Source organism: Chiloscyllium plagiosum, unplaced genomic scaffold (genome assembly GCF_037043375.1).
Source record: "Chiloscyllium plagiosum isolate Xiang-an unplaced genomic scaffold, Cpla_swu_hap1 HiC_scaffold_8, whole genome shotgun sequence".
NCBI lineage: Eukaryota > Metazoa > Chordata > Chondrichthyes > Orectolobiformes > Hemiscylliidae > Chiloscyllium > Chiloscyllium plagiosum.
Window position 1 is genome coordinate 12172027 of NW_028270146.1, and position 19650 is coordinate 12191676.

Here is a 19650-nt window from a genome sequence, read left to right on the forward strand (position 1 = left end):
AAGGGCTTATGCCTGAACCATCAATTCTTCTGCTCCTCAGATGCTGCCTGGCCTGTGCTTTTCCAGCACCACACTCTTGACTATGATACTATCTCATACATGCGATTCTGTTCGCTGAGCTGGGAATTTGTGTTGCAGACGTTTCGTCCTCTGTCTAGGTGACATCCTCAGTGCTTGGGAGCCTCCTGTGAAGCGCTTCTGTGATCTTTCCTCCGGCATTTATAGTGGCCTGTCCCTGCCGCTTCCGGTTGTCAGTTCCAGCTGTCCGCTGCAGTGGCCGGTATATTGGGTCCAGGTCGATGTGTTTATTGATAGAATCTGTGGATGAGTGCCATGCCTCTAGGAATTCCCTGGCTGTTCTCTGTTTGGCTTGTCCTATAATAGTAGTGTTGTCCCAGTCAAACTCATGTTGCTTGTCATCCGTGTGTGGCTACTAAGGATAGCTGGTTGTCATTTCGTGGCTAGTTGGTGTTCATGGATGCGGATCGTTAGCTGTCTTCCTGTTTGTCCTATGTAGTGTTTTGTGCAGTCCTTGCATGGGATTTTGTACACAACATTGGTTTTGCTCATGCTGGGTATCGGGTCCTTCGTTCTGGTGAGTTGTTGTCTGAGAGTGGCTGTTGGTTTGTGTGCTGTTATGAGTCCTAGTGGTCGCAGTAGTCTGGCTGTCAGTCCGGAAATGCTCTTATAGAGTCATAGAGATGTACAGCATGGAAACAGACCCTTCGGTCCAACCCATCCATGCCGACCAGATATCCCAACCCACTAGTCCCACCTGCTAGCACCCGGCCCATATCCCTCCAAACCCTTCCTACTCATATACCCATCCAAATGCCTCTTAAATGTTGCAATTGTACCAGCCTCCACCACATCCTCTGGCAGCTCAATCCATACACGTACCACCTTCTGCGTGAAAAAGTTGCCCCTTAGGTCTCTTTTATATCTTTCCCCTCTCACCCTAAACCTATGCCCTCTAGTTCTGGACTCCCCGATCCTGATGTATGATAGTGTGGCTGTGAGAGCTTCACAGACCTGATAGCACTTTGGGTTGTGGCATGTCCTCATTCCATTGTCTTTCCCTTAGGCATCTGTTGATGAAATTGCACGGGTATCCGTTTTTGGCGAATACGTTGTATAGGTGGTGTTCCTCTTTTTGCAGTTCTGGTGTGCTGCAGTGTGTTGTGGCCCTTTTGAATAGTGTCTTGATGCAACTTCTTTTGTGTGTGTTGGGGTGGTTGCTTTCGTAGTTCAGGACTTGGTCTGTGTGAGTGGCTTTCCTGTATACCTTTGTGGTGAATTCTCCGTTCGGTGTTCTCTGTACCATCACGTCTAGGAATGGGAGTTGGTTGTCCTTTTCTTCCTCTGTAGTGAATCGGATTCCTGTGAGTGTGGCGTTGATGATCCGGTGTGTGTTCTCTATTTGTGTTTTTAATGATTACAAAGGTGTCATCCACATATCTGACCCAGAGTTTGGGTTGAATTTGTGGTTAGACTGTTTGTTCTAATCTTTGCATAACTGCCTCTGCTATGAGTCCCGAGATCGGTGAGCCCATGGGTGTTCCATTGATTTGTTCATATATTTGGTTGTTGAATGTGAAGTGTGTTGTGAGGCACAGGTCCGGTAGTTTGAGTATGCCGTCTTTGTTGATAGGTTCAACGTCCTGTTGTCTGTTCTGTATGTCCAGCAGGTTGGCTATTGTTTCTCTGGCTAGGGTTTTGTCAATAGAGGTGAACAGTGCCGTTACATCGAATGAGACCATAGTTTCTTCCTTGTCTATGTGTATATTTCTGATGATGTCCAAGAATTCCTGTGTTGACTGTATAGAGTGTCTGGATCCGCTGATCAGGTAGAACATAGAACACAGAACATAGAACAATACAGCACAGAACAGGCCCTTCGGCCCACGATGTTGTGCCGAACATTTGTCCTAGCTTAAGCACCCATCCATGTACCTATCCAATTGCCGCTTAAAGGTCGCCAATGATTCTGACTCTGCCACTCCCACAGGCAGCGCATTCCATGCCCACACCACTCTCTGGGTAAAGAACCCACCCCTGACATCTCCTCTATACCTTCCACCCTTCACCTTAAATTTATGCCCCCTTGTAACACTCTGTTGCACCCGGGGAAAAAGTCTCTGACTGTCTACTCTATCTATTCCTCTGATCATCTTATAAACCTCTATCAAGTCACCCCTCATCCTTCGCCGTTCCAATGAGAAAAGGCCTAGCACTCTTAACCTACCCTCGTACGACCTATTCTCCATTCCAGGCAACATCCTGGTAAATCTTCTCTACACCCTCTCCAAAGCTTTCCTAAAGTGAGGCGACCAGAACTGCACACAGTACTCCATATGTGGCCTTACCAAGGTCCTGTACAGCTGCAACATCACTTCACGACTCTTGAATTCAATCCCTCTGCTAATGAACACTAATGTTTCAGTTTCTGCTGTAGTTCTTTAGCCAGTTTGTGTGATGGTATCCCTGGTAGTGATACTATGGGTCTGAGTGGGATGTCTGGTTTGTGCACTTTAGATAGTATTATAGGACAAGCCAAACAGAGAACAGCCAGGAAATTCCTAGAGGCATGGCACTCATCCACAGATTCAATCAATAAGCACATCGACCTGGACCCAATATACCGACCACTGCAACGGAGAGCTGGAACTGACAACCGGAAGCAGCAGATTCAAACCACTACAAATGGTGGAGGAAAGATCACAGAAGCGCTTCACAGGAGGCTCCCAAGCACTGAGGATGTCACCTAGACAGGGGATGAAACGTCTACAACACCAATTCCCAGCTCGACGAACAGAACCACAACAACGAGCACCCGAGCTACAAATCTTCTCACAAACTTTGAACTATCTCATACAGTCATACAGCCTCTCTGACACTCTCCCCTTTTTTACTTTCCCCCACACTTTCGCCAACAGCGTTAGTGCTTATATTTTCCCCAGCACCCATGTGTGTGCGTAGATGTGAGACAGTGAAGGACAACAGGTGTATAAATCTTTGTTCATTTTCCACCACCAGGAAGAAAGGAAACATTCGAGTGGCCGGTGACAAGCAATGCCCTTCTCATCAAAGGGCAATGCTGTGTGATCAAACAGTGAAGGGAGAGGGCAGGGATTAAATCAAAATGGAGTTGGAGGGGGGAGTAAAACATTCCACTCCCTGTGGTGCCCACTTCTCCCTGAACAGCTCGAGGGTGTTGGGAGACACCGTGTGCACCTTCTCGAGAGACGCCTGGGCGCGACTCAACCCTTCTATGTCAGCCAAGGCTCCATGTTTGGGTCAGGTTAACAGCCCTATTCAGGGAACTCTTATGAGGTCCAGCTGGCTGATCACCTTACAGTCACTACAGAGTTATGTTCTAATATTCAACCGTGATCTCTTTGTCAGGTTCAGTCCTTTAGCTTTTGAGGAGAAATTTGGGAATTTGGCTGTCAGAGGATGATACATTCGGTGCTAGCATTTATAGTATTCAGAATTACAAAATGGTGAGATTCTTAAAGGGTAATAAATGTGGGTGAGTTGGTGAGCAGAATTTGGCGTTGAGGAGACACAGTACAAACCTGATAAAAGTCCAGGTTGGTCAAACAGTATGCAGTACAGGTATGGATAAAGAAAGAGGCGGAATTGGACAGTACACTGCATAGAGGAATAACGGTCTAATTCCGAGACCGGGGCACTTTGAGAAATGCGTATGTTGGAACATATTCGGTCACTGGGAGCAAGAAGAAATAAACCAAACAGTGTGCTGCACTGACCAGACAAGGAAGGCAGATGCTTGTGGGTCAAGGCGAGAGTTGGATGGACTCAAGCTAAAGCTGACTCTGACCAGACCAAACTTCCAAGTGTTCCTTGTCACAGAGTCATACATCACGGAAGCAGACCCTTTGGTCCAACCAGTCCATGCCGACCATGTTCCCAACTAAACTCACCCCACCTGCCTGCTCCTGGCCTATGTCCCTCCAAACCTTTCCTATTCATGTACTTACCCAAATATCTTTTAACTGTTGTAACCATACCCAGATCCACCACTTCCTCTGACAGTTCATTCTACACACTCTTTGTGGGGGGAAAAAAAGGTTGCCTCTCATGTCCTTTTTAAAACTTTCTCCTCTCACTTTAGTTTCTCCTCTGCCCCTAGTTTTGAACTCCCCCATCCTAGAGAAAAAAACCTTGCATTTACCTTATCTAAGCCCCTCATGATTTTAAAAACCTACATAGATCACTCCTCAACCTCATGCTTCAGTGAAAAAAGACCTCAGCCTATCCAACCTCCTCCTTAAGTCTCAAACCCTCAATTCCCGGCAACATCCCGGTAAATCTCTTCTGAAGCCTCTCCAGCTTAATAATATCCTTCCTAAAACAGGGCGATGAGAACTGGACACAGTGCTCCAGGAGAGGCCTCACTAACATCCTGTACAACCTCAACATGACGTCCCAACTCCTATACTCAAAGGTCTGACCAATGAAGGCAAGCCTGCTAAATGCCTCCTTAACCCACTATTGACATGTGATGCAAATTTCAAAGAATTATGTACCTGAACACCTAAGTCTTTCTGTCCTACGACACCACCCAGGACCTGACCATTAATTGTTTAAGTCCTGTTGTTTGTTTTACCAACCCTGTTCCCAAAACCATTCAAGCCTGAAAGACACTGCAGAGAAGGGGATAGTGCCAGAGGATTGGAAGGAGAACTGGAGGGATACTGGTTCTTCGGTTGAAATGACTCCGAGTGTGTGTGTGTGTGTTTTTATTGGCCAATCCTAACTACCCAGAGGGACAGTTAAAAGTCAGCCACAATGCTATGGATCTGGAGACTTATGTAGGATGGACCAGGTAGGAATAGCAGATTTTCTTCCCTAATGGAGATTCATGAACGGGTGGGTTTTTTATGACAATCAGCACTGGACACCTGTCAATACCAGATTGTTTGAATTGAATTTTAACTTCAAGTTGGGATTTGAACTGGAAATGTGTTGCTGGAAAAGCGCAGCAGGTCAGACAGCATCCAGGGAACAGGAGAATCGACGTTTCGGGCATAAGCCCTTCTTCAGTTGAGGAATCCTCAACTGAAGAAGGGCTTATGCCCGAAACGTCGATTCTCCTGTTCCCTGGATGCTGTCTGACCTGCTGCGCTTTTCCAGCAACACATTTCCAGCTCTGATCTCCAGCATCTGCAGACCTCACTTTCTCCTCCTTGGGATTTGAACCCATGTTGCCAGAACATTAGCCTGGGGTTCCACAGTTATTAGTGCCAATACCATGAAGATTTGGGTTGAAATGTGAAGAATATCTTTACATGAACTGTAAAGGAGTGTTGAGGTTTGTTGTCCATGTTGATTGCATTATCTGGTCATGTACTTCATGTAACTAAATCTACCATACACACAATCCTTCCAATCTCCAATCTCCCCTGCAATTTGTTAAACTATACCCCTGTCCTATATCCAAGTGAATGTGCTAAGTTAGGATTTTTCCATGTGCTAAGAATTTAATCCTCCATTATTGTCATCATTATGTAACCGATGCAATGTTGACTATGAGCATCTATAATAAAGGGATGCTGATTTCTATACTTGTTGCCTCTCAATAGTTCATCTTCACTTTGAAGTTATGACCCAAGTGCCTGAGTAAATAGAATGCAGCAACTCTGCAGCTATGCTACGCTTTAGCCTCCTGCCATTCTTCCTCATCAAGCCATCAGCATAACCCCGCACTCCCTTCATCTCCTGATTTCATTCCTGATTATTCACCTCAACCACTTCCTGTGGTCACCAGTTCCACATTTGCACAATTATCTGGGTAGAGAACTTGTTCTCAGTTCCCTATTTGATTTTTTTCTTTTCAGTGAATATTTTGATTAAAGCCTCTAGTTTTGTTCTTTCCCACGAGTGGAAATACACAAACAGCAAGAACAGCCCAGTCCATCACGCAAACCAACCTTCCATCCACTGACTCCATCTATACTTCCCCCTGCCTTGGGAAAGCAACCAACATCATCAAAGACTCCTCCCACCCCGATTATAATCTCTTCCAGCCTCGGCAGAAGATACAAAAGTTTAAACACATGTACTGACAGATTTAAGAACAGATTCTTCCCTGCTGCCATCAGATTTCTGAATGGACCACTCAAATTTCAAATTTAAACACTGATCTTGCTCTGTGTACCTTCTCTATAGCTGTAACATTGTATTTCTCACTCTGTTCTGTTACCCTAATGCACTTTGTATATGATCTGATCTGCCTGTACTGCACGCAAAACAAAACTTTTAACTGTATCATGTGACAATAATAAATCAAATCAAATCAAATCTGATCAGCCCATCAAGCCTGCGCTGCCATTCCAGATCACAGCCAATCAATCACTGTCCGTGTAGCTAACTTCAAATCTTTTCATAAATTTAGTCATAGATGTACAGCATGGAAACAGACCCTTTGGTCCAACCTGTCCATGCCAACCAGATATCCCAACCCAGTCTAGTCCCACCTGCCAGCACGCGGCCCATATCCCTCCAAACCCTTCCTATTCATATACCCATCCAGGTGACTTTTAAATGTTGCAATTGTACCAGCCTCCACCACATCCTCTGGCAGCTCATTCCATACACGTACCACTCTCGCGTGAAAAAGTTGCCCCTTAGGGGTCTCTTATATCTTTCCCCTCTCACCCTAAACCTATGCCCTCTAGTTCTGGACTCCCCTCACCCCAGAGAAAACACTTTGTCTATTTATCCCATCCATGCCCCTCATAATTTTGTAAATCTCTATAAGTTCACTCTTCAGCTTCATACGCTCCAGGGAAAACAGCCCCAGCCTGTTCAGCCTCTCCCTGTAGCTCAAATCCTTCAACCCTGGCAACATCCTTGTAAATCTTTTCTGAACCCTTTCAAGTTTCACAACCTCCTTCAGCTAGGAATTACTCTTCAGAGTTTGCTTTTCATGAGAAAAGAGACCCCGCCCCTTACGATAGGACTGACCTTGGAGTTCTGGTATTGTCCTCATCAGTCTTTTCTGCACCCTCTCCATGTATCTGAATTAAAGTATGGCTTTTGGAGGTCTGTGTAGTACTCCAAATGCAGAACGAACATCTGCCTTAGGGGTCAGATCTGCTCTGTTTTATTTCCTCTTGACCCCTCTGGTTACTGGGTTAGCAGTATGCTCAGTATTGCTCAATTAACTGTTTAACTCCAGACTGACCGAATCTGTACATCTCTACCCCAGGAACTGGTCCATGAGAAACTGAAGAGCCAACAGATGTCAAATGAATTGGAAAAGCTTAACTATGAATTGGAGAAAATTGGTCTAACAAAAGAGCGACTGCTGCAGGAGGAACACAACAGTGATGATAAGTACGAGAGCCCCCCTTTCTATTGGAGTGGTTTGATTCCATGATGCATTATTTAGTCTTTCCTCCATTAGCTGCCACACATAGAATAGTTTGTAGTTAATGGGAAGTGTCGATGAAAACGTAAACAAACGACTTTAGGTTTCGAGTCTCGTAAAAAGAAATCTAATTGATGAAGGGATTAAGCCCAAAACGTCGACTCTCCTGCTCCTCGGATGCTGCCTGACCGGCTGTGCTTTTCCAGCACCACACTCAACCCTGAATCATTATTTGGTCTAACAGTTGTTTACACCATGACATATTACAAGCATATACTTCCTGACTCAACCACAATGTCAGTGCACTCCTCTCCATTTCTTTTTTGAAGCAACAGTCTGGCTGTGTAATTACACTTCTCCGTGGCCATGTGATTAGAACCCAGTCCTTCTGGCCCCAGGGTTGGAACACTACCATTGTATCACAGAACTCTCGGAGAACCCCATTTAATGCCCTTCACTACACATCATTAAATATTGTTCATACACAAGTTACACCTGGAACGTATCTGTCAACAAATACTGAACAGGAATGCCACCTAATATAAGACAGCATTGGAAACTTTTCAAACTGTCAATTTAATGAGAAAGGAACATTGATGTTGATTAGGGTGAAGTGCTACACTCTAAGGAAAACTGGAATCAGTGACTGTACCCTTGAACTTACAAAATTTGAATGGGGGGAAAATAGGCAAGAGGTTAGAGACAGAGGTAAATACCATTGTAAAAGACTTTGCGGTCAGAAAAACATTTTAAAAATGCTAACCAGCTTTAGGATTTATTTCTAGAGGTTTGTTTGAGAATGTGACTAGTTGAACTGATAAGGGGGATGTCCACTGGGTGGTGTTTAGTTGGACTTTCAGGTTTTTGATCAGGTCTGACACAGGATATTAACCTGTGAAATTAAAGTGCAAGGCACTGAGGGGTTAGTGTACTGACCTGGACAGAGAACTGGTCAGCACACAGTATTCTAACAGGACTAGACAGGGTGAACACAGGAACATTGTTGCTGATGACCCGGGAGTCTAGAACCAGGAGCTACAGTCTGAGGATATGGGGTAGATCATTTATGGCCAAGAGGAGGAGAGATCTCTTCACCCAGGGAGTGGGGAGCCTGTGGAATTCTCTACCACACAGGGTGGCTCAGGCTAGGGCACTGAGTGTTTTCAAGAAGCAATGGGACGTGGTTCTTGAGGCTGGAGGGATTGTGGGGATATGGGGAGAGAGTGAGAGCAGAGTGCTGACTTGGATGGTCAGCCGTGGGCAGGTTGGGTGGCGGAACAGGCTCGAGGGGCTGAATGGCCTACTTGTGCACCCATTTCCTATGTTTCTGTTGCATGTAAACCAGAAGGAATCTATGGAGTCAGTACAGCACCGAGAGAGGCCATGTCAGTTCTCTGGAGTAAATGTTAAGGGCTTTCGAGGAATATAAAACCAAGAGTTTCTTGTCGGCAGCTGGTGGTGGTGGTGGCCTGGCTGGAGAGGCTGGTTAACCTGATGGGGTCGGTGCAGGAAGGAGTTAATGTGGGAAATGCTGAAAAATGTGTTGCTGGAAAAGCGCAGCAGGTCCGGCAGCATCTAAGGAGCCCTTCTTCAGGAAGGGCTCATGCCCAAAACGTCGATCCTCCTGCTCCTTGGATGCTGCCTGACCTGCTGCACTTTTCCAGCAACACATTTTTCAGCTCTGATCTCCAGCGTCTGCAGTCCTCACTTTCTCCTCCTTAATGTGGGAAAGCCGACTTGAGGAGCTCCAATGGGGCAGCTCCAACCTGGGGCTAGAGATAGAATGAAGCAGGAGGTTGAACTCCGGTCAGAGCCTGATTGAGGGACACGGCGCCAGGAAGTGGGTGGCACAGTGGGAATGGGGAGCGTCTGCTGGGAGCTCCCAAACTCTGACCACCCCACCCCCCTAATCCCACTACTCTCCTACTCTCCCTGCTTCTTCTCACCTACCTCCATCCCATCCCTTGCCTTTATCACAGGGTCATCCCATAGCTCCTCCAACACCTTCCATACCTACAACCACTTCCATAAGACCATAAGACATAGGAGCGGAAGTAAGGCTATTCGGCCCATCGAGTCCACTCCGCCATTCAATCATGGCTGATGGGCATTTCAACTCCACTTACACGCATTCTCCCCGTAGCCCTTAATTCCTTGTGACATCAAGAATTTATCAATTTCTGCCTTGAAGACGTTTAGCGTCCCAGCCTCCACTGCACTCTGCGGCAATGAATTCCACAGGCCCACCACACTCTGGCTGAAGAAATGTCTCCGCATTTCTGTTCTGAATTTACCCCCTCTAATTCTAAGGCTGTGTCCACGGGTCCTGGTCTCCTCGCCTAACGGAAACAATTTCCTAGCGTCCACCCTGTCAACGCCATCTAGAAGGACAAGGTCAGCAGATATGTGAGAACCCCACCCCCTGCAAGTTCCCTTCCGAGCCACTCACCCATCCTGACTTGGAAATATATTGCCAGTCCTTCACTGTCACTGGATCAAATTCCTGGAATTTCCTCCCTAATGGTAAACCTAGGTCTATATGGACTGCAGCGGTTCAAGAAGGCAGTTCCCACCTTTTTTAGGGGGCGGCTAGGGACGATCAATAAATGCTGGGCCAGGCAGTGATGCCCACTTCCCATAAGTGAATGTCCAAATCAGCACAAGCTGCTTTCCAGCTGCCCATGATTTGGGTCAGCCCCATGCCTAGGTCATCTACCCCAGCAAGTGGTATCAGTGACACAGGGCCCATGGGTTAGTCTGCCTGAGATTGTTGTCCAAGATGTAGCGAACCCTGCCATCTGGTGGCCATGTCACAAACTGATCAAGTTCTGCCTCTACAGCATCAAATATTTGAAAGGACTCTGCCAACAGTGAACTTTTCTTGAAGCTTAACATAAATTTACATGTAATTGCACCTTTCGTGTTCCTTAGCTCAAGCCAAAGTGATCCTGTCCTTTCCATCTCTGGGACATCAAAGAAAGATCAGCAGGAGGAGGCCATTCAGACCTTCAAGCCTGCCTCACTATTCAGTATGATCATGGCTGATCATCTAACTCCATACCTTGTTCCTGTTTATTCCCTTTCTCTCTCGTCAGTAATGTTCCTCTGAATCAATGCTAAAACTTGGCTTCCTTTTCCAACTTGGTGTCCAGGTCTTTGTATCATACACAGACCTGCCTTTCTTTGAGCCAGCTCACCACGTCATGTTTCCATGTGGGTATCTGCATCTGTAACCATCTGTATTTATCACACTACTTGTGGTTCTGGTTTGGCTGTACAGACACGCTGTGAATTCCTACAGGGCTGAATGGCCTCTTTCTGCACATCAAATTAACACCAACCCTTTGAAGAACATCCCACTCAGACCCAGACCCCACCCTATACTGATAACCCTGTATTTCCCACAGCCAATCACCTAACTGGCACATCTTTGGACTATGGGAAGAAACCAGAGCACTCTGAGGAATCCCACGCAGGCACTGGGAGAATGTGCAAACTCCACACGGTTAGTATAGTTGTACAGCACAGAAACAGACCCTTCAGTCCATGCCAAAACTAATCCCAAACTAAACTAGTCCTATCTGCGTGTGCTTGACCCATATCCCTCCAAACCTTACTTTTCATGAACTTATCCAAATGTCTTTTAAACATTGTAACTGTATCTACATCCACTACTTCCTCTGGAAGTTCATTCCACACACTAACTGTATAAAACGAAAAAGTTGCCCTCATGGCCTTTTTAAATTCTTAATATTGAAATCCCCCACCCTAGGGAAAAGACACATGCCATACACCTTATCTATACCCTTCATGATTTTAAAAACCTCTCAAGTCGCCCCTCAACATCCTATGCTCCAGTGACAAAAGTCCCAGCCTATCCAGCACCTGCCTTTAACTCAAACCCTCCATTTCCAGCAACCTCCTGCTAACTCTTTTCTGAACCGTCTCCAGCTTAATAATCTCCTTCCTATAACAGGGCGACCAGAACTGGACACCGTACTCTAGAAGTGGCATCAGCAATGTCATGTACAACCTCAACATCACATCGCAACTCCTATACACTGAGCAATGAAGGCAAGCATGCTAAATGCCTTCTTAACCACTTACACGCGATGCAGACTTGAGGCTGGAATTGAACCCTGGTCTCTGGTGCTGTGAGGCAGTAGTGCTAGCCACTGTGCCACCCCTAATGTTCTAACTGCCTGTGGCTCTGGTTAAATTTGTATTTATGTGTTTGTTTTTTGATGTTATTATCATCACAGATTCAAGGTGTTTGAATAAGGCTGTGGGATACCACAGGAGTGATTGGCGTAAATGTTGTTCATGTATGTCCGGCCCCAACTATTTAATCGTAAACACAGAGCCTGTGAAAACAGGAGAGAGTTGCAGCAATTTCGAATGTAGATGGTGTACGTTTTTCTGCAAGCAATATGTTTTTTGCAAAATACTTGCTAATTCCCAAAGAGAGCTGAGCAAAGTAGGAGAGGAATTAAATGCAAGGGTTATGAAGGTTATGCTTCAGTTATGTGGGGCACTAGTGAGACCATATCTAAAATAAGAATCGGTCACTTCTTATGTAAGGAAGGATGTGAATACATTGCAGGAAATTCAGAGAAGCAATACTTGACTAATTCCTGGATTAGGTGGGTTGTTTTATGTGGAAAGGTAGTCAGGCTAGTTCAGGATGGTAAGATGTGATTTGATTAAAACAAACAAACTCTTGAGGTGTCTCGACAAGATGGGCGTGGGAATGATGTTTCCACTTTTGGGGGAACCTAGAACGAGGGGTCACTGTTTAAAAATAAGGGGTCGCCCATTTAAGATGGAAATGAGGGGTAAATTTGTCTGCTTTCCTGAAAAAGTGGTGGAAACAGAGCCTGCAATACTTTTAACATAGAGTGAAATTAATTCTGGAAAGGTAAGGGCAGGTGGGGGTGAGGATAAGTGGGAAGATGGTGTTATCAATTCAGCTAGGTCAAGGTCAAACTTGGATTTCTCCGCTGCCTTTGGGTAGCTGACCTCTTGTGTTTTTGTGATTTTTCTCCAAAATCGCTTTTGTTTCCTCTATAAATTTCCCCCCCCGCAACAGCTGACACTCTGGGGTCCTAACATTTAATGTGATCAGCTCTGTGGAATACTGTCGCCCATTCCCCAGTCAGCGTAAGTCTCAAAAGCTTGAAAGAATTTTTCCGGTCTTCCCCTGACAGTCTCTAACTCTATGTTGGTCCCCATCGCCATCAGCTCTTTCTCAGAGGTTTGTCAGGTTTTTCCCCAGTTGGGAAGTGGCTGTGCGCGAGTGTGGGGAGAGAGGAACTGGAGGAATGGGGAGGCTGGGCTCTATAAAATCATAGGAGCTCCCGCCTCTCCAACTTGGTATGATTGTAAACTTCACCCAAACATCACTGGGCTTCAAATCACAAAAGAAAGCAACCCTTGTTCCTCTTTTTCTTTCAGCAAGTACAAAATCTTGGAGACCAAGATAGAATCAACACTGAAGAAAACACTAGAGATTAAAGAGGAGAAGATTCAGGCACTCGAATCGAGACTGGTGGAGTCTAGCAACCTGAACCAGCAACTACGCACGGAACTGAGCACGGTAAATCAACCAGTGATTAACCACTGATTAAACAGCCAGTGGTCGCACTGGGAAGGAAGGGCCCAGTGGTCGCACTGGGAAGGAAGGGCCCAGTGGTCGCACTGGGAAGGAAGGGCCCAGTGGTCGCACTGGGAAGGAAGGGCCCAGTGGTCGCACTGGGAAGGAAGGGCCCAGTGGTCGCACTGGGAGGGAAGGGCCAAGTGGTCGCACTGGGAGGGAAGGGCCAAGTGGTCGCACTGGGAGGGAAGGGCCAAGTGGTCGCACTGGGAGGGAAGGGCCAGTGACCGCACTGGGAGGGGGGCACAGCCAGTGGAAGTGCTGTGAAGGTCAGTGATCTCATTGTACAATGGCTCCTTTAGCAGACAGTGGGAAGGGTTAGCATTGATTCATTGAAATGTGGATTGGCTGGGTTATCTTTTCAGTAATACCTGGGACGTAATAATGTGAATTGTTTGAGACTGGGCATGAATGAGGGTAACAGGCTGAGCAGGAACAGCTGACTACTTCTTCTTAAAATTCTCCACAGCTAAGAGTTACTCTCAACTTGGCACATAGTTAGGGGAATGTGCAGACAGGTAGCAGGTGTGAGGTAATGCACTTCGGTCAGCAGAAAATGAAGGGCACAACGCTAAAGGGTTTGCAGGAGTAGAGACCTGTGTAAACCATTAAAAGTGGAGAGTGCTGTAAATAAACTGGAGAAGTTCCCCAGAAAATTAAGGTTTACATGAGATTTGATAGAGGTGTTCAATATGATGAGGGGTCTGAACAGAGTAGATAGAGAGAAACTGTTCCCATTGATGGTGGCTTCAGTAATGAGAGGGACTAGATTTAAGGTCATTGAAGATGGAGACTGGAGGAGAATCTTTCTCTTGCAGCGAGTGGTTTGGGTCTGAAATGTGGAGAAGGGAATGAGATCATTATCTAAACAGGAACAATGCACAGGGCTCAGGGCAGCAGCTCGGGAAATGGGACTAAGTGCATTGTTCTTTGGAAGAGCTAGTAAAGACACAGTAGGCTGAATGGCCCCCTTCTGCACTATAATAATTTGATTCTCTTCTAGCCTTTATCGTCTCTCAGTTCCTGCGCATCTTTGTATCAGCAGTGTATCGCCGAAGAGCTTCCCCCCCCCCCCCCCCCCCACCTGCACAAGTGTGACACGTCTACCCTTGATTGGTGGGTAATGCCAAATCTGTGATCTGCATTCCAAGCTGAGCGGAACATTGAATACCAGTGAGGTGGTTATGATATTGGAAATTAGCTCAAATCACAGATTGAGAAGTTGCAATTGTTTTTTCCTGAAATCTAGAAATAATGAGCTCGGATCAAGAAAATTTGATTTTCTTTTTATTTTGTGGGACATGGAGGTTGATATTGCTCTGCCTTGAATTGTGCAGTCCCAGAACACCCCAGTGCTGTTGGGGAGTGACTAACATTGAATGGAACACAGGAAAGATCTGCAGGTTTCTGTATTTAAGAACACAATTCATTACAAATAAATAGTTTCTGGCTACAGATAAACAATTATGAACCATTGGCACATAACTCCACTAATTAAAAGTCTAAAACCCTGTATGAAACCCCATTGACACATACATGCGTGCACACACATCTGCATCCACACACATCTGTGTCTCTCTCGTCTCTCTCTCTCTATGTTTTCTGGGTGGGGGAAAAGACTGGGAAGGCAGTGTGATGGCCCCTACTCATAGGGTTCACAGAGATGGTCCTTTTGGCTTGCTGCTCTTCAGTCTTCAAAACTGAACAAAGAACAGTACAGCACATAAACATCCCCTTTGTTGACCCATGATGCTTTTCTAACCTAAAACCTTTTTCCCTCTGAGGTCCACTCCCTCTATTCCCTGTCTGTTCGTGTATTTCTGCCGAAATGCCTCTTCGATGTTGCTGTTGTTACAATCTCCTCCACCTCCTCTGGTAACGTATTCCTGGCACTTACCACCATCTGTGTTTTTAAAAAAAAAAAAGCCTACCTTTCATATCCACATTAAACATACCCCCTTTTACCTTAAACCTATGTTCCCAAGTAATTGATATTTGTATCCTGGGAAAAAGACTCTTGACTATTCATTCTATCCAGGCTCATGGTTTTGTAAATTTCTACCAGATTGCTCCTCAGCCTTCGATGTTCACCTGAAAACAGTCCAAGTTTGTTCAATCTCTCCTTGAAGCTAATACCTTCCAAACAGGCAACAACCTGGTAAACCATTTCTGGACCCTCTCCAAAGAGTGGCAACCAGAACTGGACGCAATATTCCAAACGCAGCCAAACCAACTGCCTCATGAGTTGCCAATTTTTATACTCTATGCCCCAATCAATGAGGGCAAGCATGCTATTGGTCTGACATGCTCTTATCTACTTGTGTTGCCATTTTCAGGGAACTGTGGACCTGTATACCCCTCTGTACAGTGATACTTCTAAGGATTCTGTCATTTAGTGTATACTTCCCTCCTCTATTAGATTTTCCAAAAATGCATCACCACACATTTGTCCAGATTAAATTCCATCTGCCATTTCTCCACCTAAATCTCCAGCCTATCTATATCCTGCTGTATCCTCTGGCAATCCTCCTCATTATCCACAGCTCCTCAACCTTTGTGTCATCTGCAAACTTACTAATTAGGCTGTCTTACGTTCTCCTTCAAATCATTTGTATATATTTAATAGAACAAGGTTCCCAGCACTGATCCCTGCAGAGCACTGTTCTCCAGTCAGAAAAACATCCTTCCACTGTTGCTCTGTCTTCTAATCTAAATCAGTTCTGTATCTATCTAACCAGCTCACTGCAGATCCCACATGGCTTCATCTTCTGTATCAGCCTGCCATGAGGAACCTTGTCAAAGGCCTTGTTAAAGTCCTTACAGACAACATCCACTGGCCTGCTCTCCTCTTTGTCACTTCCTGAACAAACTCAAATCAAGTTTGTGAGACAGGACCTTCCCTTCACAAAGCCAAGCTGCCTATAATTAATGAGTCCAATTTTCCAAATGTGAGTAAATCCTTTCCGAAGAATCTTCTACAGATACTAAGAACTAGGAGCAGGAGTTGCCCATTCAGTCCCTTGAGCCTGCTCCACCATTCAGTACACCAATAGATAATCTCACCTCAGCGTCACTTCCAATTTCCTGCCTACTCCCATAACCACTCCAGCCCATTACTTCCACTTGCTTGCAGGAGGCACAGAGTGACTGGTTCACAATTTATAAAATCTCTCTTATTGGTTAAAAGCTACAGTTTACAGCAACCGCTGGGTGAAAATAAACTGACTGTCTTCAGGGTTGAGGTGATTTACTGCACAGTGAAGCTCAGCATCTTCCTTCTGGAAGTCCAATGGCTTCTGTCTAATCATTCACACTCTCAAGCTGTTCAGCTGCCTGGCAGCCAATCACACAGTTGTTGGCAAGCAGGCAGTCTTTATCATTGGTCTGGAGAATGGTGTCCAGTTGTCAATCAGTTACTTGGTGCTGGCCAAACCTACCTTTGTGTACACACACCTTTTGAAAAAGTGCAGTACTCTTTACCGCAATCCTTGGTTTTAAGGTCATAAGTTTCAAGAACAAGATAGGCCATTCGGCCCCTCGACCCATTCAATGGGATCCTGACTGATCAGATATTGCTCACATTCCATTTTCCTCCTCTCTCCTCGTAATCCTCAATTTCCCAACTGATCAAGAAACAAGGTCTCTGCCCCACAGCTGTCTGTGGCAAGGAGTTCCAAAGACACTCAGCCCTTTCCCATTAGGGATGTGGGGGGGTGGGGCCAATGAGTGCTGAATGTCGCAGTTCCATGTAACAGTCGGTGCTTTGTCACACTGAGCTTTGGTGCCCCTGGGTGGGGGAGTGATATTCCATATTTACTTTGAATCTTTCTGATTGCAGCTCCTCTTCAGTGTTCATGGAGGGGATGCTCGTAAATTTCTGGTTGCACCCCGTGTGGAGAGGAATGGGCAGGTCGGAGAGACCCCTCGTCGGCCTGCACCCAGACCTGGCCAAAGTGGCCAATAACAGGGCTGGGCAGAGGCCTAGGGAGGGGCTCATTTGTCTGCCTGCCTGCCCCTTTATTACAGTCACCTCCACGCTCAAGGTGTCCAATGAGAGGGAGCGTGCACCAACACAATAGAGACCTTTTGAGAACATTGGCACAGCAAGTGTGTCTTCAAACAAGCTAATGTTAATTTGATTTGATAAATTTCCAATCACCGTTTGTAAGGGGGTTAATTGTTAGTTTGTATTTTTCTTGCAGTGCCCATCAGCTGCTGTCTAACCTAATTTTGGGTGGTTTAAAAGAATAGAAAGTGCTTCATCCTGGAACACCATGGGCCAAGGAAATTATTCCCAACAGAAGTAACAACTCGATCACTAAGTCTGAGCCTCCCAGTTGTGTTCCATGCCGAGTCTCGGGCGGCTTCGCTTTGGCTGTTACTGTGGCTGTAGCACTGACCACTCTAACACCGGACGGCCCTCCCAGATACAATTAACACCCTTCCCTTCCTTTCCAGGTGAAGTGGAATTTCGAAGCACTACTGCAACGTCAGGATGAGGAAGGACTGGCCAATAACTCTGTCCCGAAGTGTCCACAGAGCCCCCACCCAGAATTCACGGAGAAGGAGAAGTGGGAGAAGGAGAACAGGGAGACCACCTTGGAGCTGCTGAAAGTAAAGGACAACATTATTGAGGTGGAGAGGAACGTGAGTGTTTATTTAAAATTCATTCACCGGATGTGCGTGTCACTGGCTAGGCTAGAGGGCAGTTAAGAATCAAGCACATTGGTGTGGGTCTGGAGGTCTGGACTCTCGTGTAGGCCAGACTAGGTATGGATGGCAGTTTCCTTCCCTAAAGGACCATCAGAGATCCAATTGGGTTCTTCCAGCAATTGACAATGGATTCATGGCCAGCATTAAATTCTTTATTCCAGATTTTCTTCTTATTGCTGTTATCTGTCCTGGCAGGATTTGAACCTGGGTCCTCAAAACCTTACCTGGGACTTAGTTAAACTGAGTCCGGATTAACAAGGGGATTAACAAGTAGAAACCAAAACAACTGCAGATTCTGTAAATCAGAGACAAAAATAGAAATTTCTGGAAAAGCTCGACAGATCTGGCAGCATCTGTGGAGAGAGAAATATTTTGTCTCTGATTTACAGCATCTGCAGTTTGTTTGGTTTTTATTTGTTAATCCAGAGACAGCCGGGAGGTGACTGCCGAGTGGTAATATTGCTGGACTGTTAATCCAAAGACAAAAACAGAAATTGCTGGAAAAGCGCAGCAGATCTGGCAGCATCTGTGGAGAGAGACATCAGAGTTAATCAGAACTGAGGAAGTGTCACTCCACCCGAAACATAAACTCTGATTGATTTAGAGTCCTAGAGATGTACAGCATGGAGACAGACCCTTCGGTCCAACCCGTCCATGCCGACCAGATATCCCAACCCAATCTAGTCCCACCTGCCAGCACCCGGCCCATATCCCTCCAAACCCTTCCTATTCGCATACCCATCCAGATGCCTCTTAAATGTTGCAATTGTACCATCCTCCACCACTTCCTCTGGCAGCTCATTCCATACATGTACCACCCTCTGCATGAAAAAGTTGCCCCTTGGGTCTCTCTTATACCTTTCTCTCCACAGATGCTGTCAGACCTGCTGAGCTTTTCCAGCAAATCTGTTTTTGTCTCTGGATTAACAGTACAGCAATATTACCACCCGGCAGTCACCTCTCCAATAGGGGCTGCATTTGATGTTTAACGCTGCTGTGGGGAGACAATGTAGAACAGAGGAGAAATCGATCCCCTTAAAAGAGAGAGCTGGAATTGTACAATGCCTTTTACAACCACTGGGCCTTTTGAAGTATTTTATAGTCCTGAGTACTTTCTCCGTATAGTCACTGTTGTAACATAGGAAATGTGCAGCTAATTTTCACACAGATAAGATTAAATCGGTTCCAGACCTGATGATAAAGTATGAAATGAAGCTCATGTCCCTTTCTTAATTTTTAAAATTTATTTTTACAGAATTACAGGGTCACCTACATCTGCCTCCCACCCACTAACTCGCATAAGGAGTGTTCATACCACAGTTCAATACACTCAACCAACCCGGGAATCCTCCCGACCCCTCCTCACAATTCTCCGAAGGAGAAAACTGTGTGTGAGGAAACATATTTCCCTAGTGTCACAGCTTTTAAAAAAATCAGTGAGCTGTCCCTCTTTATATTTTTTCAAAAACCCATAAGGAGCTAAGAAACAAGTGAACAAATTCACAGGTGACAGCCCCTTAACAGGGCTCTGTAACAAAAAACAGTGTTGAAAGGACTGTTACTAAACTACAATGTGGTGGTGGTAGAGGCTGGAGATCAGGGACCATGCAGCACCATCTCCAGGGAACCCACTGGCTGTATGTTGTAATCACTGGAGAAGGGGTGGTCAGGTCTAATGATGGTCTTCATCAGCCCCCTGTGTAGATCTATTTATTGTCACCTTGGCCAGGTCCAGGAGCAGACCCACGAGCTGTTGTCCAGTCAGACCACACCAAGTGGTAACAAATCAGGGGTTTTGGGTTGAAGAGCAAACAAAGGTGGATAAGAAGCCCCTAACCATATCTGATTCCAGTGAACAATGAATTTGAACTCTTTGAGGTTGCTG

The 19650-nt window shown here is 45.7% G+C and overlaps 1 protein-coding gene across 1 annotated transcript in view; it reads left to right on the forward strand.

Annotated features, from left to right (window-relative positions):
- The window catches only part of LOC122553347 (protein Daple-like), a 271352-nt gene that overhangs the window by 180423 nt on the left and 71279 nt on the right, over positions 1-19650 (forward strand). The window contains exons 16-18 of the mRNA XM_043696930.2: positions 7238-7365; positions 12854-12995; positions 17511-17699. Of these exons, the coding sequence (XP_043552865.2) occupies positions 7238-7365; positions 12854-12995; positions 17511-17699 (459 nt within the window). The remainder of the gene's footprint in view (positions 1-7237; positions 7366-12853; positions 12996-17510; positions 17700-19650) is intronic.